The sequence below is a fragment of the Microcaecilia unicolor genome, chromosome 2 (genome assembly GCF_901765095.1).
Source record: "Microcaecilia unicolor chromosome 2, aMicUni1.1, whole genome shotgun sequence".
NCBI classification, from domain to species: domain Eukaryota; kingdom Metazoa; phylum Chordata; class Amphibia; order Gymnophiona; family Siphonopidae; genus Microcaecilia; species Microcaecilia unicolor.
Window position 1 is genome coordinate 124094207 of NC_044032.1, and position 20364 is coordinate 124114570.

General features: G+C 47.5%; 1 protein-coding gene across 1 annotated transcript in view; it reads left to right on the forward strand.

The window, feature by feature from the left end:
- The window catches only part of GFM2 (G elongation factor mitochondrial 2), a 147448-nt gene that overhangs the window by 90592 nt on the left and 36492 nt on the right, over window positions 1–20364 (forward strand). The window contains 2 exon segments of the mRNA XM_030193279.1: window positions 4043–4119; window positions 12359–12497. Of these exon segments, the coding sequence (XP_030049139.1) occupies window positions 4043–4119; window positions 12359–12497 (216 nt within the window).

Below are 20364 nucleotides of genomic sequence, written 5' to 3' on the forward strand. Positions count from 1 at the left end.
CAAAATCATTTCCTCCCCCCCCCCAGCTTCTTTCACGTAGGAATTCAAACTAATACAAGTGTTTCAGTACTGTAGGCAGATCTAAATCCAGATTGCGAAAAGTGTAAAATTGAAAATCTATCCATATAATCCCTAATTAATTGACTCACATAGGTTTCAGTCAATTTTGTGAACACAGGTATGTTTGCAACAGGACAATAATTTTGAAGGGAGAGAAAGATCCAAATTATTACCTTTTAGGTATAGGAATCAAAACTGTTTTACCCATATCAGAAGGTAATAACCCTGTAGCCAGTAAAGATTCAATTCTATTGTTAACGAGTGAACGGCTGTATGAGGAATAGATGAAAACAAATAAATTGGACAAGACTCCCAAAATGCACTGAGTGGGAACATATTTTTAGTAATGAAGCAGTAATAGTGGAAGTTAGAGGCAGAAAAGAATTCCATATTTCATGTGTACATATCTCTTCTGTTGACAACAAAGAAGATTTGGATAGCAAATTTGAATTCTTCCTTGAGAGCATTAGGTCTAAGCAAATCTGAATTACTTTACTGGCAAAAAAGTCAGCTAAATTTTGTGCACTAGGTAATTGAAGGTGGCCATCAGAAAAGGCATAAGTTTCCTCCCCTCTCTCAACCTCCCCTGAATGACCATGGATCTCGGTCCCGCCTACGGCAGCAGAGAGCCCAGAGATCCCACACAGCTTCCCAGTGAAAGCAGGGAAAAACTTTTGACTGACTCCAGAAGAGCATTACCAAAATCCCCATAGCTGATTCGGACGACCTTCCGGTAGGAGGGAGACTGAATCTTTTCCAAGAGGGTTGGCCTTTTCCAAGGGAAGTTGGCCCTTGTAACCTCAGACTGATGGGTTCTCAAAATAGTCCAGACAAGCTTTACTCTGCCGTTGGAACACACTCCTCCAAATTGCCCATGGAGAGTGTCCAAATTAAGCTCTCAGCACCAGGAACTGCTTATAAAGGAACTCTCATTCCTTTTGCAAGCCAGTGCAGTTGAACCCCCTCCAGCAGAGGAAATGGGGAAGGGATTTTTTTTCTAAGTATTTTCTGGTCACCGTGAAGACAGGGGCATTTTTCCCCATCCTAGATGTAGGGACCCCGAATGAATATCTGGTGAAGCAAAAGTTCAGGATGGTTTTCCTAGGCACCCTACACCCAATGATTCAGGAACAATTCCTGGGCACCCTACACCCAATGATTCAGGAACAAGATTGGTTATGCTCTCTGGACTTGAAAGATGCCTATACCTATATTCAGATACACCCCAGTCAAAGGAAGTATCTGAGATTCTGAGTAGGGAAACACAACTACCAATACCATGTTCTGCCATTTGGCCTTGCGTCAGCACCCAGGGTCTTCACAAAGTTCCTAATGATAGTTGCAGTATCACTACGCAGACTGTAGGTGCACATGTTTTCCTGGGTATTCTCTGTGCGTATCCTCCCACACCTCTCATAGTGAAAACTTTCATGAAACTCAAGCAGGACCGGGGAAAGATGATACTCATTGCTCTGTACTGGCCAAAGCAGATGTAGTTCCCTGTACTTCTAGAGCTAGCCTTTGAAGATCCGTGGAGACTGGAAAGCTTTCCAGCCCTCATCTTTCAGAATGAGGGATCCCTGTTGCATTTCAGCCTTCCCTCCCTGGGCCTCATAGCTTGGATTTTGAGAGGCTAAAGGTTGTACTTCTTAAACCTACTTGAGGGTGTCTCTTTAGTTTTGCTTCCTTTCAGGAGAGATTTCACTAGGACATTGTATGGTTTCAAGTGGGAGAGGCTTGCTGTCTGGTATGAGGGCAAGGTTTTTCCTGTCCTATACAAAAACTGCTTGAATAGCTTCTACATCTATCAGAGTCAGGTCTCAAGACTAACTCAGTAAGGGTTCTCCTCAGCGTAGTTGGAGCTTATCACCATGTAGAAGATGAGCCCATCTCTGCTCAGCCTTTAGTTGTTCATTAAGGACTTGCTTTTGCTAAAACCTCTCATAAGCCCCCCCACCTCCAAACACACACACATACGGTGTGATGGGATCTGTATACTGTCCTTGCCCAGTTGATGAGAACTCCTTTTGAGCCACGGAAAACCTTCCACTTGAAGTATCTGAGCTGGAAGGTATTGTTTTTGGTAGTGGTCACTTCAGGTGCAGGTTCAGTTAGCTCCAGGTTTTAGTAGCTGATCCACCTTATACAAATTTTACAACAACAAAATGGTTTTATACAAGCATCCTAAGTTCCTTTTTAAGATAGTGTCAGAGTGCCATCTTAACTAGTCAGTTGTCCTGCCAACGTTCTTCCCAAGACCACGTGCCCATCAAAGTGAAAGATCCCTACAGACTCTGAACAGCAAGAGATCCTTGACCTTCTGTCTGGAACAGACTAAAGCACATATAAAGTCCACCCAGTTTTTTTTTTTTATTTCTTTTGACCCCAACAGGTTGGAGGCTTCTATCAGTAAACACACTCTCTCAGACTGCATCACTTGAGATAAACATCCATTAAGGAGATTTACAGAGCTGCAAAATCAACCTGTTCATACATTCACTATTATCTAGAACCGGATTCTAGATGTGACTGCCAGTTTGGTCAGACAGTCCTTCAGAATTTATTGGGAGTCTAGAATCCAACTCCACCCCCACTAGACTAATTTGTTTAGTTACAGGCTGTCCATAAGAAGAAAAAAAGCCGTATTTATTTCTTACTGGTTATGGGTCAGAGCGTTAACTGTTACAAGTTCCCTTTTTTGCTTTGGACAGCCTGGTAGCTAGAGATTCACATCAGTCAGAATATCTCATCCTGCTTGTCCTCAGAAGAAGATGAAGTTACCTGTAGCAGATGTTCTCTGAGAAGAGCAGGATCTATATTCTGACTGCTTCACTGCCTTCTCCTTGGAGTTGCATTCTATTAGCATGGGCGTAGACTGGGGGGGGGCGAGGGGGGGCAGTGCCCTCCCAAACGACCAAGACGACGAAGACGAGTTCTTTCCCGCAGCGGCGAACGGGCGGGTGGGAAATCAGCAAGCAAGCAGCCACGCTGAACTCTGTCCTTTGCTTCCTGAATCCTGCCCTCTCAGCGTCCCGCCCGCCCCAAAGGAAATGACATCAGAGGAAGGCGGGACGCAGAGAGAGGGCAGGATTCAGGAAGCGAAGGACGGAGTTCAGCGTGGCTGCTTGCTTGCTGCTTTCCCACCCGCCCGTTCGCCTCTGCAGCTTCGGGAGTGAAGTGAGCCAGGAGATAGGCGTCCACTGTAACAGAAGTAAGGAAGCCATTTCCACTCCCCCACACAGCCATCGCCGTTCACAAGCACAGCAAGCAAACCTGTGTGAGCTGCTGCTGTTGCATCCACGTTGTCGTTTGGGAGATGCTTTGAAGGGGAAGGGAGACGCTGGATAGAGTGGGGAGGGGAAGAGAAGGGGATGGAAAGAAACAGGATGGGCAGCTCTTTTTCCCTTCCTCCTTCCTTCCTCCATATTAACATATTCATTTGAATATATATATATATATATATATATATATACACAAATGAATATGCTAATATGCTCCGCCCCATTTTGCCCCCCCCCCCCAAATGAAACAGTCAAACTACGCCCATGTCTATTAGCTATGGTATTAGTCTGATCTAGTCCTGTGCAGCTGGCAAGAAGGTGTGTACAGGTACGGTGAGCCACTTTCAAGCACTTCTGGAATGGTTGCTGGAAAGCTATTCCCACACTGGGCTCCTTTGGATGACATCGCCTATTAGTCAGAATATGCATCTTGTTGTCCTTGGAGAACACCTGCTACTGGTGAGTAACGTCACTTTATTTGCAGCACCTTACTAATTTGCCTACAGAGTGTGTGTTATACTGGTTAGAGTGACTTTAATCTTTATATTGTTTCACTGTCTTATTTCTGAAGGGTGAACCAGGATGAGCTGGCTTATATGACATTTGCACTAGGAAGCAAATTAGTGGGGGTACAGATTAGATGTTTCTTGTGGTCTTTATCTGCCATCATATTTTCTGTTTCTCTATTTCTTGGTGAACAGATCTGGAGTATGCATTAAGCTGCCTTCAGCGGGAGGATCCAAGTCTAAAAGTAAAGACAGATCCTGACTGTGGACAGGTAGGAGATGGGCATCCGTCTCTGGGTCTTGTGGTTGCACATTGCTGTGTGCTGTGACTTAAATACAAGATATGACAATTGGGATATGATCCACACACAGTGAATTCCTGACTTGATAGTGGCCGTTCTTAGTTGGTGGAGCGATTTGTCTGGTTAATTCCGATAACGAACGAGACTCCTCCATGCTAACTAGTTACGTGACCCCGGCAAGCCCACCTCTTTAACATTGCTTTTGACTCATAACCACTTGTAACCACTCGCCTCCACCTACCCTCCTCTCCTCCTTCCTGTACACATTAATTGATTTGATTTGCTTACTTAGTTTTTGTCTATTAGATTGTAAGCTCTTTGAACAGGGACTGTCTTCTATGTTTGTGCAGCGCTGCGTACGCCTTGTAGCGCTATAGAAATGCTAAATAGTAGTAGTCAATAGTGCCAATAGTGCATATTTTTGGGTCAGCTAATGTTCTCATTCATAAAGGCCAGTTGCTTCTAGGTTTGTTGGTCATGTGTGGCTGTCTTGTGATGGGACAGAGGGGAGGGTCACTGCGACTCTCAGCTTGCTGAAGAACGGTGCTGAGGGATTCACTTTCAAACAAGACTTTCCTTCCATCCCTCACTTAGAAAGGAGGGCAGGAGAAACTAGACTCCTTTAGCATCGATACCAGACTAATCCAGGACCTGTGGGTTATATCTGTCAACCAGTGCATGGAGACAGAGAAACAAAATAGTACTGTGTGAGTCACCCCTTAAGGGCACATGCAGCTGTTGAATGCTCAATTTTCTCTGTCTTCAGCGGATGGATGACAGGCTAACTGTGCAGCTCCTGGACAGTTATTGGAATAGCGCCTAACCCAGTTTGGGAAACTGAGCTTCAGCTGAGCTGGGTACCTGTTAAGATTTAGGCTCCTTTAAATCTGAAATTTAAAAACTTCTTACATTTTACTTTGAGCCGGTGTTTAGCTCAGAAATTCTGCGCTCTGCACCCTATTCCCCCCCCCCCCCCCCCCCCCCCCCCCCCTCCCCGGCCATTTTTCTCTCTGTCCTTTTTTACAGTTCTTTTTTTTTTTTAGTCTTAGTATTTTTATTGCTTTAAAACAGTATTACGATGAACAAGTCAATACAACAGCAAACAAATTTCAAAAAAGCGTGAAGGAGGGGAAGGGTCAAATACTGCTTCTCTGTGTGAGACTATGAACCTACGAGGGAGCAGAGTAGAATATCTTTTGAAGTCTGGTGCTCCATTTCCCGAGAAGGGAAATATGGTGCCGGAGCAGGAGTGTACCTCAGAAGTCTGAGTATTTCACCTTTTCCTCCTTTCAGAGAACTGAGCCTCCAATTTTTGACATCTCTCTCCTCCTTCCAAGGTATCCACGCTAGCAAGGGTCACTCAAAGCATGTGCTGTGTGGCTTCACCTATCTTCTCCCTTTAGTTCAGGACAGGAGATGATGTCAGTTTGTGGTTTGCACACCTCAAGTGTGGAGGAGCAGGACCAGCCCAAAATGGCTGGTCCTTGTGGAGATAGATTTTTTGAGTCATGTGTTATTTTTCAGTGGGAGAACTTCTTGCCATTGGGCTGGCATTTGGGTGTAGTCTGCACATCTGAAGTAATTGTTGGTGCACTTTCTCCGGTGAGGCATTAAGTGGTTGGCTTCTTTCCTTGGGCATTATTCACTGTCTATTAATCACTTGTTTGCAGGGGCTGTACAGAGCCACAGCTTGAATAAAAAGCATGGAATATTTCTACTTTCTCAGCTTCAGTTTTATTTTTGAGAAGTTTTTCCTGTCTCAGCCAGGCCTTTTTGGATTATGGAAATCTGGCCTAATTTGTAGAATCTGTCAGAGCTTTTTTATGTTTATTCGTGCAGTGGGAGCTGTGCACACTTTTAATATTTCATTTTCCTTTGCCAACATCCTACCTCAGAGTCCTCTCAGGTCAGCCTCACTTGCTCAACAGAGCATGTGAGATTAGTTCTGGTAGAACTACAATCTTTTGGGAATGTTTTGAGATTTACATTCACTTTATATAATATATATTTTTAGAACTTCTTCCACCCCTCTCAGTGCTATTGTAATTGGTCAAAACTGTTCCGTATCTCAAAAAAAAAATGGAGATTTACTTCAGCAACTAATAGTTGTACTTTTTCTGCTGTTTTGGGTGCAAGACCTTTCTAGTCATCAGTATATTTGGATATTGGAACTGGTTTTCTGTGGGGTTGTTTACTCCTGCCCTGGAGTTTTCCTGTTTGTTGCTCTCAGGAGCTAATTGAAGCCAGTAACTACTTATGCTTCATGTCTTCATGATAACAATTTGCACTTGAAATTCTGCTTATGAGCAGTCCCCCTGTGCTTTTGTGACATGGTAAACTATATTTGTTTACATAGCCGGATATGCACAGTAACTCGCTTCCTCTCTTCTCTGTTCCTTTGATTTTTCATCCTTAAGGGTGTAGACTTCTCTGTACTTGTGGTAGCTGTGCTTCTTTGCCCAGCCTAGTAGCAATACGAACCCAGGTATTCTTGTATCTAAAGATTTCCGAGATCATATATGGCTGCTAACTCTGGGGTTCAAGTTGGTTAACTACCGTGTTGTTCTTTTTCTCCTAGTCCTGTGAGCCTTGTCTGCTTTGGGGTTTCCTGGTACCTTATTTTTTTAAGATGCTTCCTTTGGTTCAGGATTCTAGTCTGCCATTTTGGCTCTCGAGCTTTCAGTTTCCAGTCTGTTCTCTGGAGTTCTAATGTCACCTTGGGTGACACAGTGGGCTAGTTCTCAGTCCTCGTCTTATTGATTTTAGTGTCAACTAGTGTTTACTATATTGTCTTAAAGTTTTATATATGTATTGGTTTAACCCATTTTGCATATTGTCTCGGCTTAGAGAGAAGAGGGACAATTCATTAATCGGTCAAAGATGTGACTTTTGCAAGGCTGAGTTTGAGTTGATTATGGGATTGATACATAAAGCCTGGTTCTGCTGTGTTTGCAGCATGGGGGGCTACAGCTGAGGCAAAGGAGGTGTGTTATGCCCTGTTTTTAAGGTATCCAGAATAAATAATAATTGTAATACATTCCCTCCATAACAATTAGATGATATTTGAATTTTTTCAGTAGTGTTCCAGCAGTTCCTCTGAGCATCCCAGAGTAGCTGTATTAAGAGTTGCAAATCACCTTACATTCACATCGTTTAGTTCATATCTAGTAGAGATATGGATTCGGTGGTGCGCATTTGGTTAGTACGTGGCTTTAAAAATGTAGAGCATGTAAAATCAAGTTAATGCAGGTTAATCTATGAATTAACATGCATAAACCCAATTTGCATGCATTGTTTTTGTTAACACAAATGTATGAAATAAACGGAATAAAAAGACCAAAAATCTGAAAATAAACCAAAATGTTATTTTCCCTGTGCACATCCCTAATATTACTCTAGTGCTTCAGACTTTCTCTTCATTTCTTCAGCAAAATAATGTGGTTGTGCTAGTTAACTTGAATGCATAGAAATAAAGCAACCAAAGGCATCAGTTGATAGGTTTTGTTTTTGGGTTTTTTTTTTCAGTTTTTGGGCTAACTTAATACATTTTTTTGATTAGTTACCCACAAGCTATGGTGCACTTTTTGCTCTCATCTATCATTTGAGCACCACATGTTCTGTGTGACATTCTGGAAGTAGGACTTGCCATGTTTATATAACAAATTTAACTATTACACCATTAGTTTTGAAACTTATTGAGCTGTTCTAAGAACTTTGGTGTATCACATTCATTAGCACTTTATCAGATGACCTTGCATGGAAATGAGATCTGATTGGTGCAGGTGAAAAAATTAATGTGGAATCTTAGAATTTATAACATGATTTCCCATCGGTTTATGAGTGTACAAGATTATGACTGAAAGTGCGATGAACTAGAAACATTCAAATATCCATCAGGCTTCTATGAAGTACAAGAAATTAACATTTTTTTAAAAACTTTATTTTTAATGTAAAAACATCTGTTATATATAAAACATCAGTATCCCATTTTATATTTTCCCCCCCCATCCCCATCCCTCTCCACCCCTCCCCCCTCCCTCCCAGTCCCTACGTTCTCCTAAAGGTCTCCTGAGTACGTTGTCTTTGTGATTAATACTTCTTGTCGGGAATAGTCCCAGAATATTAAAAATTTGTCACATCATCGGTACCACCAGGTGTGGAGCATCTAAGTCAATCCCCGCCTGGGATCTCCATATCTTGTACTTGTCCCATATCTTATGAAACTGGATCATCTGTCCATTCTTCATCGCCGTTAGCTTTGCCATTTGATACATATAGTCCATTTTATGCAGGACTTTGACAATTGGAGGAGCCATTTGTTTCTTCCAGGCGGATGCTACTGTGATCTTAGCGGCCCCTAAAAACATTGAGGCCAGGCAGTGTAGTGGCCATGCTAGTCCTGGAGGGCGAAAGTGCAACAAACAATTGTCTACTGATTTTGGATATTCTCTGCCCAATATCTGTTGAAGTAACTTAAGTATCTCCTGCCAGTAATTCTGTATTTTTGGGCAGGACCACCATATGTGTATCATATCTCCTATAGCTTTTGCCTCGTCGGGGTTACGGCTTTTGACTCGTAACCACTCGCCTCCACCTACCCTCCTCTCCTCCTTCCTGTACACATTAATTGATTTGATTTGATTTGCTTACTTTATTTCTTGTCTATTAGATTGTAAGCTCTTTGAGCAGGGACTGTCTTTCTTCTATGTTTGTGCAGCGCTGCGTACGCCTTGTAGCGCTATAGAAATGCTAAATAGTAGTAGTACTATATCTTGGCATCCCCTCCAACAATGATTCAAGGACCCTGGGAACATTTTCGTTATTCTTTGTGGTGTGTAATACCTGCAATAAAGAATCTTATATCCATTCTCTATCATTGAGCTATTCACCGATCCCTTTAGCAAAAAAAACCCATCGCTCATGTGTGGCACCCGAATCTTGTTAGAAATTAACATTTTTAGTAGAAGAAACTCAAGCCCAAGTGTCACTTGTAGTAAATATGAGAGAATATTTCTTTGCTGAGAAAGTAGTGGATCTCTGGAATAGCTACCCATCAGGGATGGTAGTATCCACAATATTGATAGAATTCAAGCTTGCATGGGACAGAAGCAGAAAGAGAAGCAATGTGCTGCTTTTTGATTAAAAATTTTAAATGCAATTAATCGCACAATGAAAGAAATTGTATTTATTTACTTATTTATTTTCCACTGCAGCTCTTTGTAACTCTGGTCAAGTCACTTACCCCCCCCCCCCCCCCCCCCCCCCCCTGCCCCAGATACAAAATAAGTACCTGTATATAATATATAAACTGGTTGGACTGTAACCACAGAAAGGTGGTATATAAAATCCCATCCCCCTTCCCTTAATAGACTGATCAACTCCCTCCCTCCCACCCCTGTATCCAACATCTCTCCCTTTCTGTTCTTTCCCTCCCCTCTGTTCCTAGATCCATTATCTCTCTCTTCTTTCCTGGGGTCCATTCTCTCTCTCTTCCCTCCACTTCCATGAGCAGCGACACAAACTTGGTGGTAAGCAGCACCAATCTCTTCTCGTGGCTGCTGGAGCTCACTGCCTTGGTCATAGCTTTCATCAGTGGCCCCTCCAGTTCTTCTCGTGGTCTGCAGCTCACTCTCCTCTCCCCACGCAGGGTTCACATCTTTCCCCTTTCTCAATTCCATCTGCCGGTCTACCATGAAGGTGGTCATCTGTTGGTCCCTGGAAGTGGCAGTATTGCACATATGCTGCCTGTGGCCTGCCCTTAAGCTTTCCCTCTCACCTGTCCTGCCTCCTGTAACATCACTTCTATCTGCATGGGTGGGATGCGTCAGAGGGAAAACTTTGGCCCACACTGCAGGCAGCATACATACAACACTGCTGCTGGCAAGGATCAACAGAACATAAGAGTAGCCATACTGGGTCAGACCAGTGGTCCATCTAGCCCAGTATTCTGTTTTCCAAACAGTGGCCAAGCCAGGTCACAAGTACCTGGCAGAAACCCAAATCGTGGCAACACTCCATACTACAAATCCCATTTCTGTCTCAATAGCAATAGACTTTTCCTCCAGGAATTTGTCCAAACCTTTTTTAAACCCAGATACGCTAACTGCTGTTACCACCTCCTCCGGCAAAGAGTTCCAGAGCTTAACTATTTGTTGAGTGAAAAAATATTTCCTCTTATTTGTTTTAAAAATATTTCCATGTAACTTCCTCGAGCGTCCCCTAGTCTTTGTACTTTTGGAACGAGTAAAAAATCGATTTACTTCTATTCGTTCTACACGACTCAGGATTTTGTAGACCTCAATCATATCTCCTCTCAGCCGTCTCTTTTCCAAGCTGAAGAGACCTAACCTCTTTAGCCTTTCCTGATACGAGAGGAGTTCCACCCCCTTTATCATTTTAGTTGCTCTTCTTTGAACCTTTTCTAATTCTGCTATATCTTTTTTGACATACAGTGACCAGAACTGAACGCAGTACTGAAGGTGCAGACACACCGTGGAGTGATACAAAGGCATTATAATATTTTCAATCTTAATCACCATCCCTTTCCTAATAATTCCTAGCATCCTGTTTGCTTTTTTGGCCGCCGCCACACACTGAGCAGAAGATTTCAACGTATTGTCTACAACGACATCCAGATATTTTTCTTGAGTGCTGACCCCCAAGGTGGACTGTAGCATCAGGTAACTGTGATTCGGATTACTCTTTCCAATTTGCATCACCTTGCATTTGTCCACATTAAATTTCTTCTGCCATTTGGACACCCAATCTTCTAATTTCCTAAGGTCTTCCTGCAGTATTTCACAGTCTGCAAGTGTTTTAACAACCTTGAATAGTGTTGTGTCATCTGCAAATTTGATCACCTCACTTGTTGTTCTGATTTCCATATCATTTATTAATATGTTAAATAGTACTGGTCTCGGTACAGATCCCTGTGGCACTCCACTGTTTTACGCGCATCCATTGAAAGAACAGAAGATCACCTTTAAGGTAGACAGGCGCAGCAGTGGGCGATGTTGAAACGTGGGTTGGGGAGAAGAAGATGTTGTGCCGAGAACAGGGGTTGGTAGTGGAAGAAAGTAGAAGAGATATTTGAGGGATACATGAGACACCGCAGCACGATTACATTTTTTTAATCACAGATCATTTTTTTAAAATTTGCGGCTTATGATTAATGTATTAATCGTCGAGTTAACTGTGATTAAAATGCAGCCTACCAAAAATGTTAATTTCTTCTGCTTCATAGAAGCATGATGGGTATTTGAATGTTTCTAGTTTGTTGTACTTTCAGTCATGTTCTTGTACACTCATCTAAACCAATGGGAAATCATGTTATAAATCAAAGGTTCCATATTAATTCTTTTTCACCTGCACCACTCGGATCTCATTTCCAAGCAAGGTCATCTGATATAGTCCTAACCTGACTGCACCCAGAGGATCAGGGGAAGTTCTTAGAACAGCGCAATAATTTTCAAAACTGATGGTGTTATAGTTAAATTTGTCATGTATACATGGCAACTACTACTTCCAGTATGTCACGCAGCACACAGAACATGTGGTGCTCAAATGATAGCTGAGAGCCCTTCCAAAAGTACACCATAGCCTGTGGGTACTAAATGGCACTTAAAAAGGCAGTAATACTTATTGTGCATCAATCACAAATTCTGTTGTTAAATTATTATATTTGAAATTCTTGAACTATCAAACACATCAAGAGAAAGGAATATCAAGTACAGGGAAATGACCAGAGGTTGAATAAGGTCAGTAAGAGCAGCTAGGCAGACTGAGTGAGTCTCTATTTGCTGACAGCTATTATACAGTTATTGTCTTCTACATAGAAACAGAGAAAATGGCAGCAGATAAAGACTATACAGCCTATCCAGATTCATTTCACAAAGCAAAGATACATTGTTAGCTTTATAACAACAATATATGAACCAATTAGGAGGGACTGGTGATATTCAGGGGCAGTGTTGTCCTCTGCCTTCAGGCAGTATAGCCTTCCTTGCATTGGAATTGTTGCCCTTGGGTAGTAGTTTGCAATTTAAACTATGTAAGTGAGATGAGCAGCTTGAATGTGCTGGTGATCTGTAGTACCACACACTGTACTATCCCAACACAGAAATGGCAGTTTTTTTCTCACTGTACAAAACATTTTCATAGCAGTTTTCTAATGCTTCTAAAATAATTTCATTCTTTCTGTTTTCACTAGACTATCCTGTGTGGCATGGGTGAATTGCACATTGAGATTGTTCACGACCGCATCAAACGGGAATATAAGCTTGAGACCTATCTAGGGCCCCTTCAGATAGCTTACAGAGAGACCATCATAAGCTCAGCCTGTGCTGCAGGTAAACAAGTTCTCTAAGCGCTAGGATTACAGGACACCCTTTAAGTATCTTTCTCCGAGGACAAGCAGGCTGCTTGTTCTCACTGATGGGTGACGTCCACGGCAGCCCCTCCAATCGGAATCTTCACTAGCAAAGTCCTTTGCTAGCCCTCGCGCGCCCGCGCGCACCGCGCATGCGCGGCCGTCTTCCCGCCCGAAACCGGCTCGAGCCGGCCAGTCTTCTTTCGTCCGCACTCGGTACGGTTGTGTTTTTGCCGTGTCGAGCCCCGGAAAGTCGACCTCGCGCGTCCTTTTTTTATTTGACGTGTTTTTTCTTCGGAAAATCTTAGAATTTGTTCGGGAAGTGCTCCGGAAGCCCCCTTGGGTTTCGTTTTGCCCCTTCCCGTATTTTCAGTCTTTGCCCCGGTAAGTTTTCTTTCGTCGTCGGGGTAGGCCTCTTTTCGGCCTCGGTCGAGATTTTTCTCCCTCAAAGTTTTTGGTGCTCATTTTCGTCATTTCGGATTTTGATTTCGCCGGCGTGATTTTTCCGCCCATGACATCGAAGCCTTCCAGCGGCTTCAAGAAGTGCACCCAGTGCGCCCGGGTTATCTCGCTCACTGACAGGCACTCGTCGTGTCTTCAGTGTCTGGGGGCCGAGCACCGCCCTCAGGCCTGCAGTCTGTGTTCCCTCTTACAAAGGCGGACTCAGGTAGCGAGATTGGCCCAGTGGAACGTTTTGTTCTCGGGCTGTTCGTCGGCATCGGCACCGGGGGTATCGTGTGCATCGACGTCTTCAGCGTCCAGAGCTTCATCCTCGGCCGCCAGTGCATCGAGGCATCGGCCCTCTGCATCGGCGCCGAGACATCGGATAGCTGCATCGACGTCGGTGGTACCGGGACCTCGTCTGCTGATGTCGTCGGACGGTGGTGCATCGTCAGGAGTGCAGGTGAGGGCTGTCCATTCCCCTGCTGGTGGCGGTGAGCCTTCGGGTGGGTCTCCTCCTACCCTGAGGGCTCCTGCGGTACAGCCCCCCCGAGACCGACCCCCTTCGGCCTCGGCCCCGAGGAAGCGACGGCTGGATTCTACGTCCTCCTCGTCGGTACCGGGAAGCTCCGGTGACATGCTTCGTTCCAAAAAATCGAAGAAGCATCGTCACCGGTCCCCTTCCCGTGTCGGTACCGAGAGCTCTGGGTCGCCGAGGGAGTCGGCACCCAGCAGGCATCGGCACCGAGAGGACCGCTCACCCTCTGTTCAGGAGGTGTCGATGCGCTCCACTCTGGACAGTCCGGAACAGCCTCCTCGCCCGGAACAGGTTCTGACGTCGACGCCTGCATCGACTTCCATGCCTTTCTCTGCAGCCGCTCTGAACGAGAGCCTCCGGGCCGTTCTCCCAGAGATCCCGGGAGAGCTGTTGCGCCCTACCCCTCCGGTACCGGCGGTGCTTGCGCCACCGGTACCGTCGAGCGTGGCGCCGGCTGGCCCATCGCCCGAGGTGAGGTCTCCGGCGTCGGTACCACGTGCGGTGCCGGCTGCCGTCGCCTCCCAGGAGGGCTCCCCGACTACGTCGGCGGAGGGAGCTTCACCGATGCGGGCGAGGGAGTCTACCTCTCGACGCCCCCATCGTGGACGTGGCTCCACGGAGTCGAGTCGGGCACGGTTGCAGACACAGGTCCGTGAACTTGTGTCTGACACCGAGGGTGAGGCCTCGTGGGAAGAGGAAGAAGACCCCAGATATTTCTCTGACGAGGAGTCTGAGGGTCTTCCTTCCGATCCTACTCCCTCTCCTGAAAGACAGCTTTCTCCTCCTGAGAGTCTGTCTTTCGCTTCCTTTGTCCGGGAGATGTTTACGGCCATCCCCTTCCCGGTGGTTGTGGAGGACGAGCCCAGGGCTGAAATGTTTGAGCTCCTGGACTATCCTTCTCCACCTAAGGAAGCGTCCACTGTTCCCTTGCACCATGTCCTAAAAAAGACATTGCTTGCGAACTGGACAAAACCATTAACTAATCCCCACATCCCCAAGAAGATCGAGTCCCAGTACCGGATCCATGGGGACCCAGATCTGATGCGCACTCAGTTGCCTCATGATTCTGGAGTTGTGGATCTGGCCCTAAAGAAGGCTAAGAGTTCTAGGGAGCATGCTTCGGCGCCCCCGGGCAAGGACTCTAGAACCTTAGACTCCTTTGTGAGGAAGGCCTACCATTCTTCTATGCTCGTGGCCAAGATTCAGTCGTACCAGCTCTACACGAGCATACACATGCGGAACAATGTGCGGCAGTTGGCGGGCTTGGTTGATGCTCTTCCCCCTGAGCAAGCCAAGCCTTTTCAGGAGGTGGTCAGGCAGCTGAAGGCGTGCAGAAAATTCCTGGCCAGAGGGGTGTATGACACCTTTGATGTTGCATCCAGGGCCGCTGCTCAAGGTGTGGTGATGCGCAGGCTCTCATGGCTGCGCGCCTCCGACCTGGAAAATAGAATCCAGCAGCGGATTGCGGACTCGCCTTGCCGTGCGGATAATATTTTTGGAGAAAAAGTCGAACAGGTGGTAGAGCAGCTCCACCAGCGGGACACCGCATTCGACAAGTTCTCCCGCCGGCAGCCTTCAGCTTCTACCTCTACAGGTAGACGATTTTTCGGGGGAAGGAAGACTGTTCCCTACTCTTCTGGCAAGCTTAGGTACAATCCTCCTTCTCGACAGCCTGCGGCCCAGGCTAAGCCCCAGCGCGCGCGCTCTCGTCAGCAGCGTGCGACTCAGCAAGGCCCCTCGGCTCCCCAGCAAAAGCAAGGGGCGAGCTTTTGACTGGCTCCAGCAGAGCATAGCCGACATCCAAGTGTCAGTGCCGGGCGACCTGCCAGTCGGAGGGAGGTTGAAAGCTTTTCACCAAAGGTGGCCTCTCATAACCTCCGATCAGTGGGTTCTCCAAATAGTCCGGCAAGGATACACCCTCAATTTGGCCTCAAAACCCCCAAATTGTCCACCGGGAGCTCAGTCTTACAGCTTCCAGCACAAGCAGGTACTTGCAGAGGAACTCTCCGCCCTTCTCAGCGCCAATGCGGTCGAGCCCGTGCCATCCGGGCAAGAAGGGCTGGGATTCTATTCCAGGTACTTCCTTGTGGAAAAGAAAACAGGGGGGATGCGTCCCATCCTAGACCTAAGGGCCCTGAACAAATATCTGGTCAAAGAAAAGTTCAGGATGCTTTCCCTGGGCACCCTACTTCCCATGATTCAGGAAAACGATTGGCTATGCTCTCTGGACTTGAAGGATGCCTACACACACATCCCGATACTGCCAGCTCACAGACAGTATCTGCGATTTCAGCTGGGCACGCGTCACTTCCAGTACTGTGTGCTACCCTTTGGGCTCGCCTCTGCGCCCAGAGTGTTCACAAAGTGCTTGGCTGTGGTAGCAGCAGCACTTCGCAGGCTGGGGGTGCACGTGTTCCCATATCTCGACGATTGGCTGGTGAAGAACACGTCCGAGGCAGGAGCCCTGCAGTCCATGCAGATGACTATTCGCCTCCTGGAGCTACTGGGGTTTGTGATAAATTATCCAAAGTCCCATCTTCTCCCAGTGCAGAAACTCGAATTCATAGGAGCTCTGCTGGATTCTCGGACGGCTCGCGCCTATCTCCCAGAGACAAGGGCCAACAACTTGTTGTCCCTCGTCTCGCGGGTGCGAGCGTCCCAGCAGATCACAGCTCGGCAGATGTTGAGATTGCTGGGCCACATGGCCACCACAGTTCATGTGACTCCCATGGCCCGTCTTCACATGAGATCTGCTCAATGGACCCTAGCCTCCCAGTGGTATCAGGCTGCTGGGAGTCTAGAAGACGTGATCCACCTGTCCACGAGTTTTCTTGAATCCCTGTATTGGTGGACAATCTGGTCCAATTTGACTCTGGGACGTCCTTTCCAAATTCCTCAGCCACAAAAAGTGCTGACAACGGATGCGTCTCTCCTGGGATGGGGAGCTCATGTCGATGGGCTTCACACCCAAGGAAGCTGGTCCCTCCAGGAACGCGGTCTACAGATCAATCTCCTGGAGTTGCGAGCGATCTGGAACGCTCTGAAGGCTTTCAGAGATCGGCTGTCCCATCAAATTATCCAAATTCAGACAGACAACCAGGTTGCCATGTACTATGTCAACAAGCAGGGGGGCACCGGATCTCGCCCCCTGTGTCAGGAAGCCGTCAGCATGTGGCTCTGGGCTCGCCGTCTCGGCATGGTGCTCCAAGCCACATATCTGGCAGGCGAAAACAACAGTCTGGCCGACAGGTTGAGCAGGATTATGCAACCTCACGAGTGGTCGCTCAACTCCAGAGTGGTGCGCCAGATCTTCCAAGCGTGGGGCACCCCCTTGGTGGATCTCTTCGCATCTCGAGTGAACCACAAAGTCCCTCAGTTCTGCTCCAGGCTTCAGGCCCCCGGCAGACTGGCATCGGATGCCTTCCTCCTGGATTGGGGGGAGGGCCTGCTGTATGCTTATCCTCCCATTCCTCTGGTGGGGAAGACTTTGTTGAAACTCAAACAAGACCGAGGCACCATGATTCTGATTGCTCCTTTTTGGCCGCGTCAGATCTGGTTCCCCCTTCTTGTGGAGTTATCCTCCGAAGAACCGTGGAGATTGGAGTGTTTTCCGACCCTCATCACGCAGGACGAAGGGGCTCTTCTGCATCCCAGCCTCCGGTCCCTGGCTCTCACGGCCTGGATGTTGAGAGCGTAGACTTTGCCTATTTGGGTCTGTCAGAGGGTGTCTCCCGCGTCTTGCTTGCTTCCAGGAAAGATTCCACTAAGAGGAGTTACTTCTTTCTGTGGAGGAGGTTTGCCGTCTGGTATGACAGCAAGGCCCTAGATCCTCGCTCTTGTCCTACACAGACCCTGCTTGAATACCTTCTGCACTTGTCTGAGTCTGGTCTCAAGACCAACTCTGTAAGAGTTCACCTTAGTGCAATCAGTGCATACGATTACCGTGTGGAAGGTAAGCCGATCTCAGGACAGCCTTTAGTTGTTCGCTTCATGAGAGGTTTGCTTTTGTCAAAGCCCCCTGTCAAGCCTCCTACAGTGTCATGGGATCTCAATGTCGTTCTCACCCAGCTGATGAAACCTCCTTTTGAGCCACTGAACTCCTGCCATCTGAAGTACTTGACCTGGAAGGTCATTTTTTTGGTGGCAGTTAGTTCAGCTCGTAGAGTCAGTGAGCTTCAGGCCCTGGTAGCCCAGGCCCCTTACACCAAATTTCATCATAACAGAGTAGTCCTCCGCACTCACCCTAAGTTCTTGCCAAAGGTTGTGTCGGAGTTCCATCTGAACCAGTCAATTGTCTTGCCAACATTCTTTCCCCGTCCTCATTCCTGCCCTGCTGAACGTCAGCTGCACACATTGGACTGCAAGAGAGCATTGGCCTTCTATCTGGAGCGGACACAGCCCCACAGACAGTCCGCCCAATTGTTTGTTTCTTTTGATCCCAATAGGAGGGGAGTGGCTGTAGGGAAACGCACCATTTCCAATTGGCTAGCAGATTGCATTTCCTTCACTTACGCCCAGGCGGGGCTGGCTCTTGAGGGTCATGTCACGGCTCATAATGTTAGAGCCATGGCTGCGTCGGTTGCCCACTTGAAGTCAGCCTCTATTGAAGAAATTTGCAAAGCTGCGACGTGGTCATCTGTCCACACATTCACATCTCATTACTGCCTGCAGCAGAATACCCGACGCGACAGTCGGTTCGGGCAGTCAGTTCTTCAGAACCTGTTTGGGCTTTAGGATCCAACTCCACCCCCCGAGGGCCCTGTTTGTTCTGTTCCAGGCTGCACTCTCAGTTAGTTGGTAAATTTTTTAGGTCAATCTCAGTTATGTCCTCGCCGTTGCGAGGCCCAATTGACCATGGTTGTTGTTTTGAGTGAGCCTGGGGGCTAGGGATACCCCATCAGTGAGAACAAGCAGCCTGCTTGTCCTCGGAGAAAGCGAATGCTACATACCTGTAGAAGGTATTCTCCGAGGACAGCAGGCTGATTGTTCTCACAAACCCGCCCGCCTCCCCTTTGGAGTTGTGTCTTCCCTTCTCTTGTCTTGCTACATATGAGACTGGCCGGCTCGAGCCGGTTTCGGGCGGGAAGACGGCCGCGCATGCGCGGTGCGCGCGGGCGCGCGAGGACTAGCAAAGGACTTTGCTAGAGAAGTTTCCGATTGGAGGGGCTGCCGTGGACGTCACCCATCAGTGAGAACAATCAGCCTGCTGTCCTCGGAGAATACCTTCTACAGGTATGTAGCATTCGCTTTACCCAAAGTCCCATCTTCTCCCAGCACAGAGACTCGAATTCATAGGAGCTCTGCTGGATTCTCGGACGGCTCGCACCTATCTCCCAGAGGCGCGAGCCAACAACTTGTTGTCCCTCGTCTCGCGGGTGCGAGCGTCCCAGCAGATCACAGCTCGGCAGATGTTGAGATTGCTGGGCCACATGGCCTCCACAGTTCATGTGACTCCCATGGCCCGCCTTCACATGAGATCTGCTCAATGGACCCTAGCTTCTCAGTGGTTTCAGGCTGCTGGGGATCTAGAAGACGTGATCCAACTGTCCACGAGTTTTCTCGAATCCCTGTATTGGTGGACGATTTGGTCCAATTTGACTCTGGGACGTCCTTTCCAAATTCCTCAGCCAAACAAAGTGCTGACCACGGATGCGTCTCTCCTGGGATGGGGAGCTCATGTCGATGGGCTTCACACCCAAGGAAGCTGGTCCCTCCAGGAACGCGATCTACAGATCAATCTCCTGGAGTTGCGAGCGATCTGGAACGCTCTGAAGGCTTTCAGAGATCGGCTGTCCCACCAAATTATTCAAATTCAGACAGACAACCAGGTTGCCATGTACTATGTCAACAAGCAGGGGGGCACCGGATCTCGCCCCCTGTGTCAGGAAGCCGTCAGCATGTGGCTCTGGGCTCGCCGTCACGGCATGGTGCTCCAAGCCACATATCTGGCAGGCGTAAACAACAGTCTGGCCGACAGACTGAGCAGGATTATGCAACCTCACGAGTGGTCGCTCAACTCCCGAGTGGTGCGCTAGATCTTCCAAGCGTGGGGCACCCCCTTGGTGGATCTCTTCGCATCTCGAGCGAACCACAAAGTCCCTCAGTTCTGTTCCAGGCTTCAGGCCCACGGCAGACTGGCATCGGATGCCTTCCTCCTGGATTGGGGGGAGGGCCTGCTGTATGCCTATCCTCCCATTCCTCTGGTGGGGAAGACTTTGTTGAAACTCAAACAAGACCGAGGCACCATGATTCTGATTGCTCCTTTTTGGCCGCGTCAGATCTGGTTCCCTCTTCTTCTGGAGTTATCCTCCGAAGAACCGTGGAGATTGGAGTGTTTTCCGACCCTCATCACGCAGGACGAAGGGGCTCTTCTGCATCCCAGCCTCCGGTCCCTGGCTCTCACGGCCTGGATGTTGAGAGCGTAGACTTTGCCTCTTTGGGTCTGTCAGAGGGTGTCTCCCGCGTCTTGCTTGCTTCCAGGAAAGATTCCACTAAGAGGAGTTACTTCTTTCTATGGAGGAGGTTTGCCGTCTGGTGTGACAGCAAGGCCCTAGATCCTCGCTCGTGTCCTACACAGACCCTGCTTGAATACCTTCTGCACTTGTCTGAGTCTGGTCTCAAGACCAACTCTGTAAGGGTTCACCTTAGTGCAATCAGTGCATACCATTACCATGTGGAAGGTAAGCCGATCTCAGGACAGCCTTTAGTTGTTCGCTTCATGAGAGGTTTGCTTTTGTCAAAGCCCCCTGTCAAGCCTCCTACAGTGTCATGGGATCTCAATGTCGTTCTCACCCAGCTGATGAAACCTCCTTTTGAGCCACTGAACTCCTGCCATCTGAAGTACTTGACCTGGAAGGTCATTTTCTTG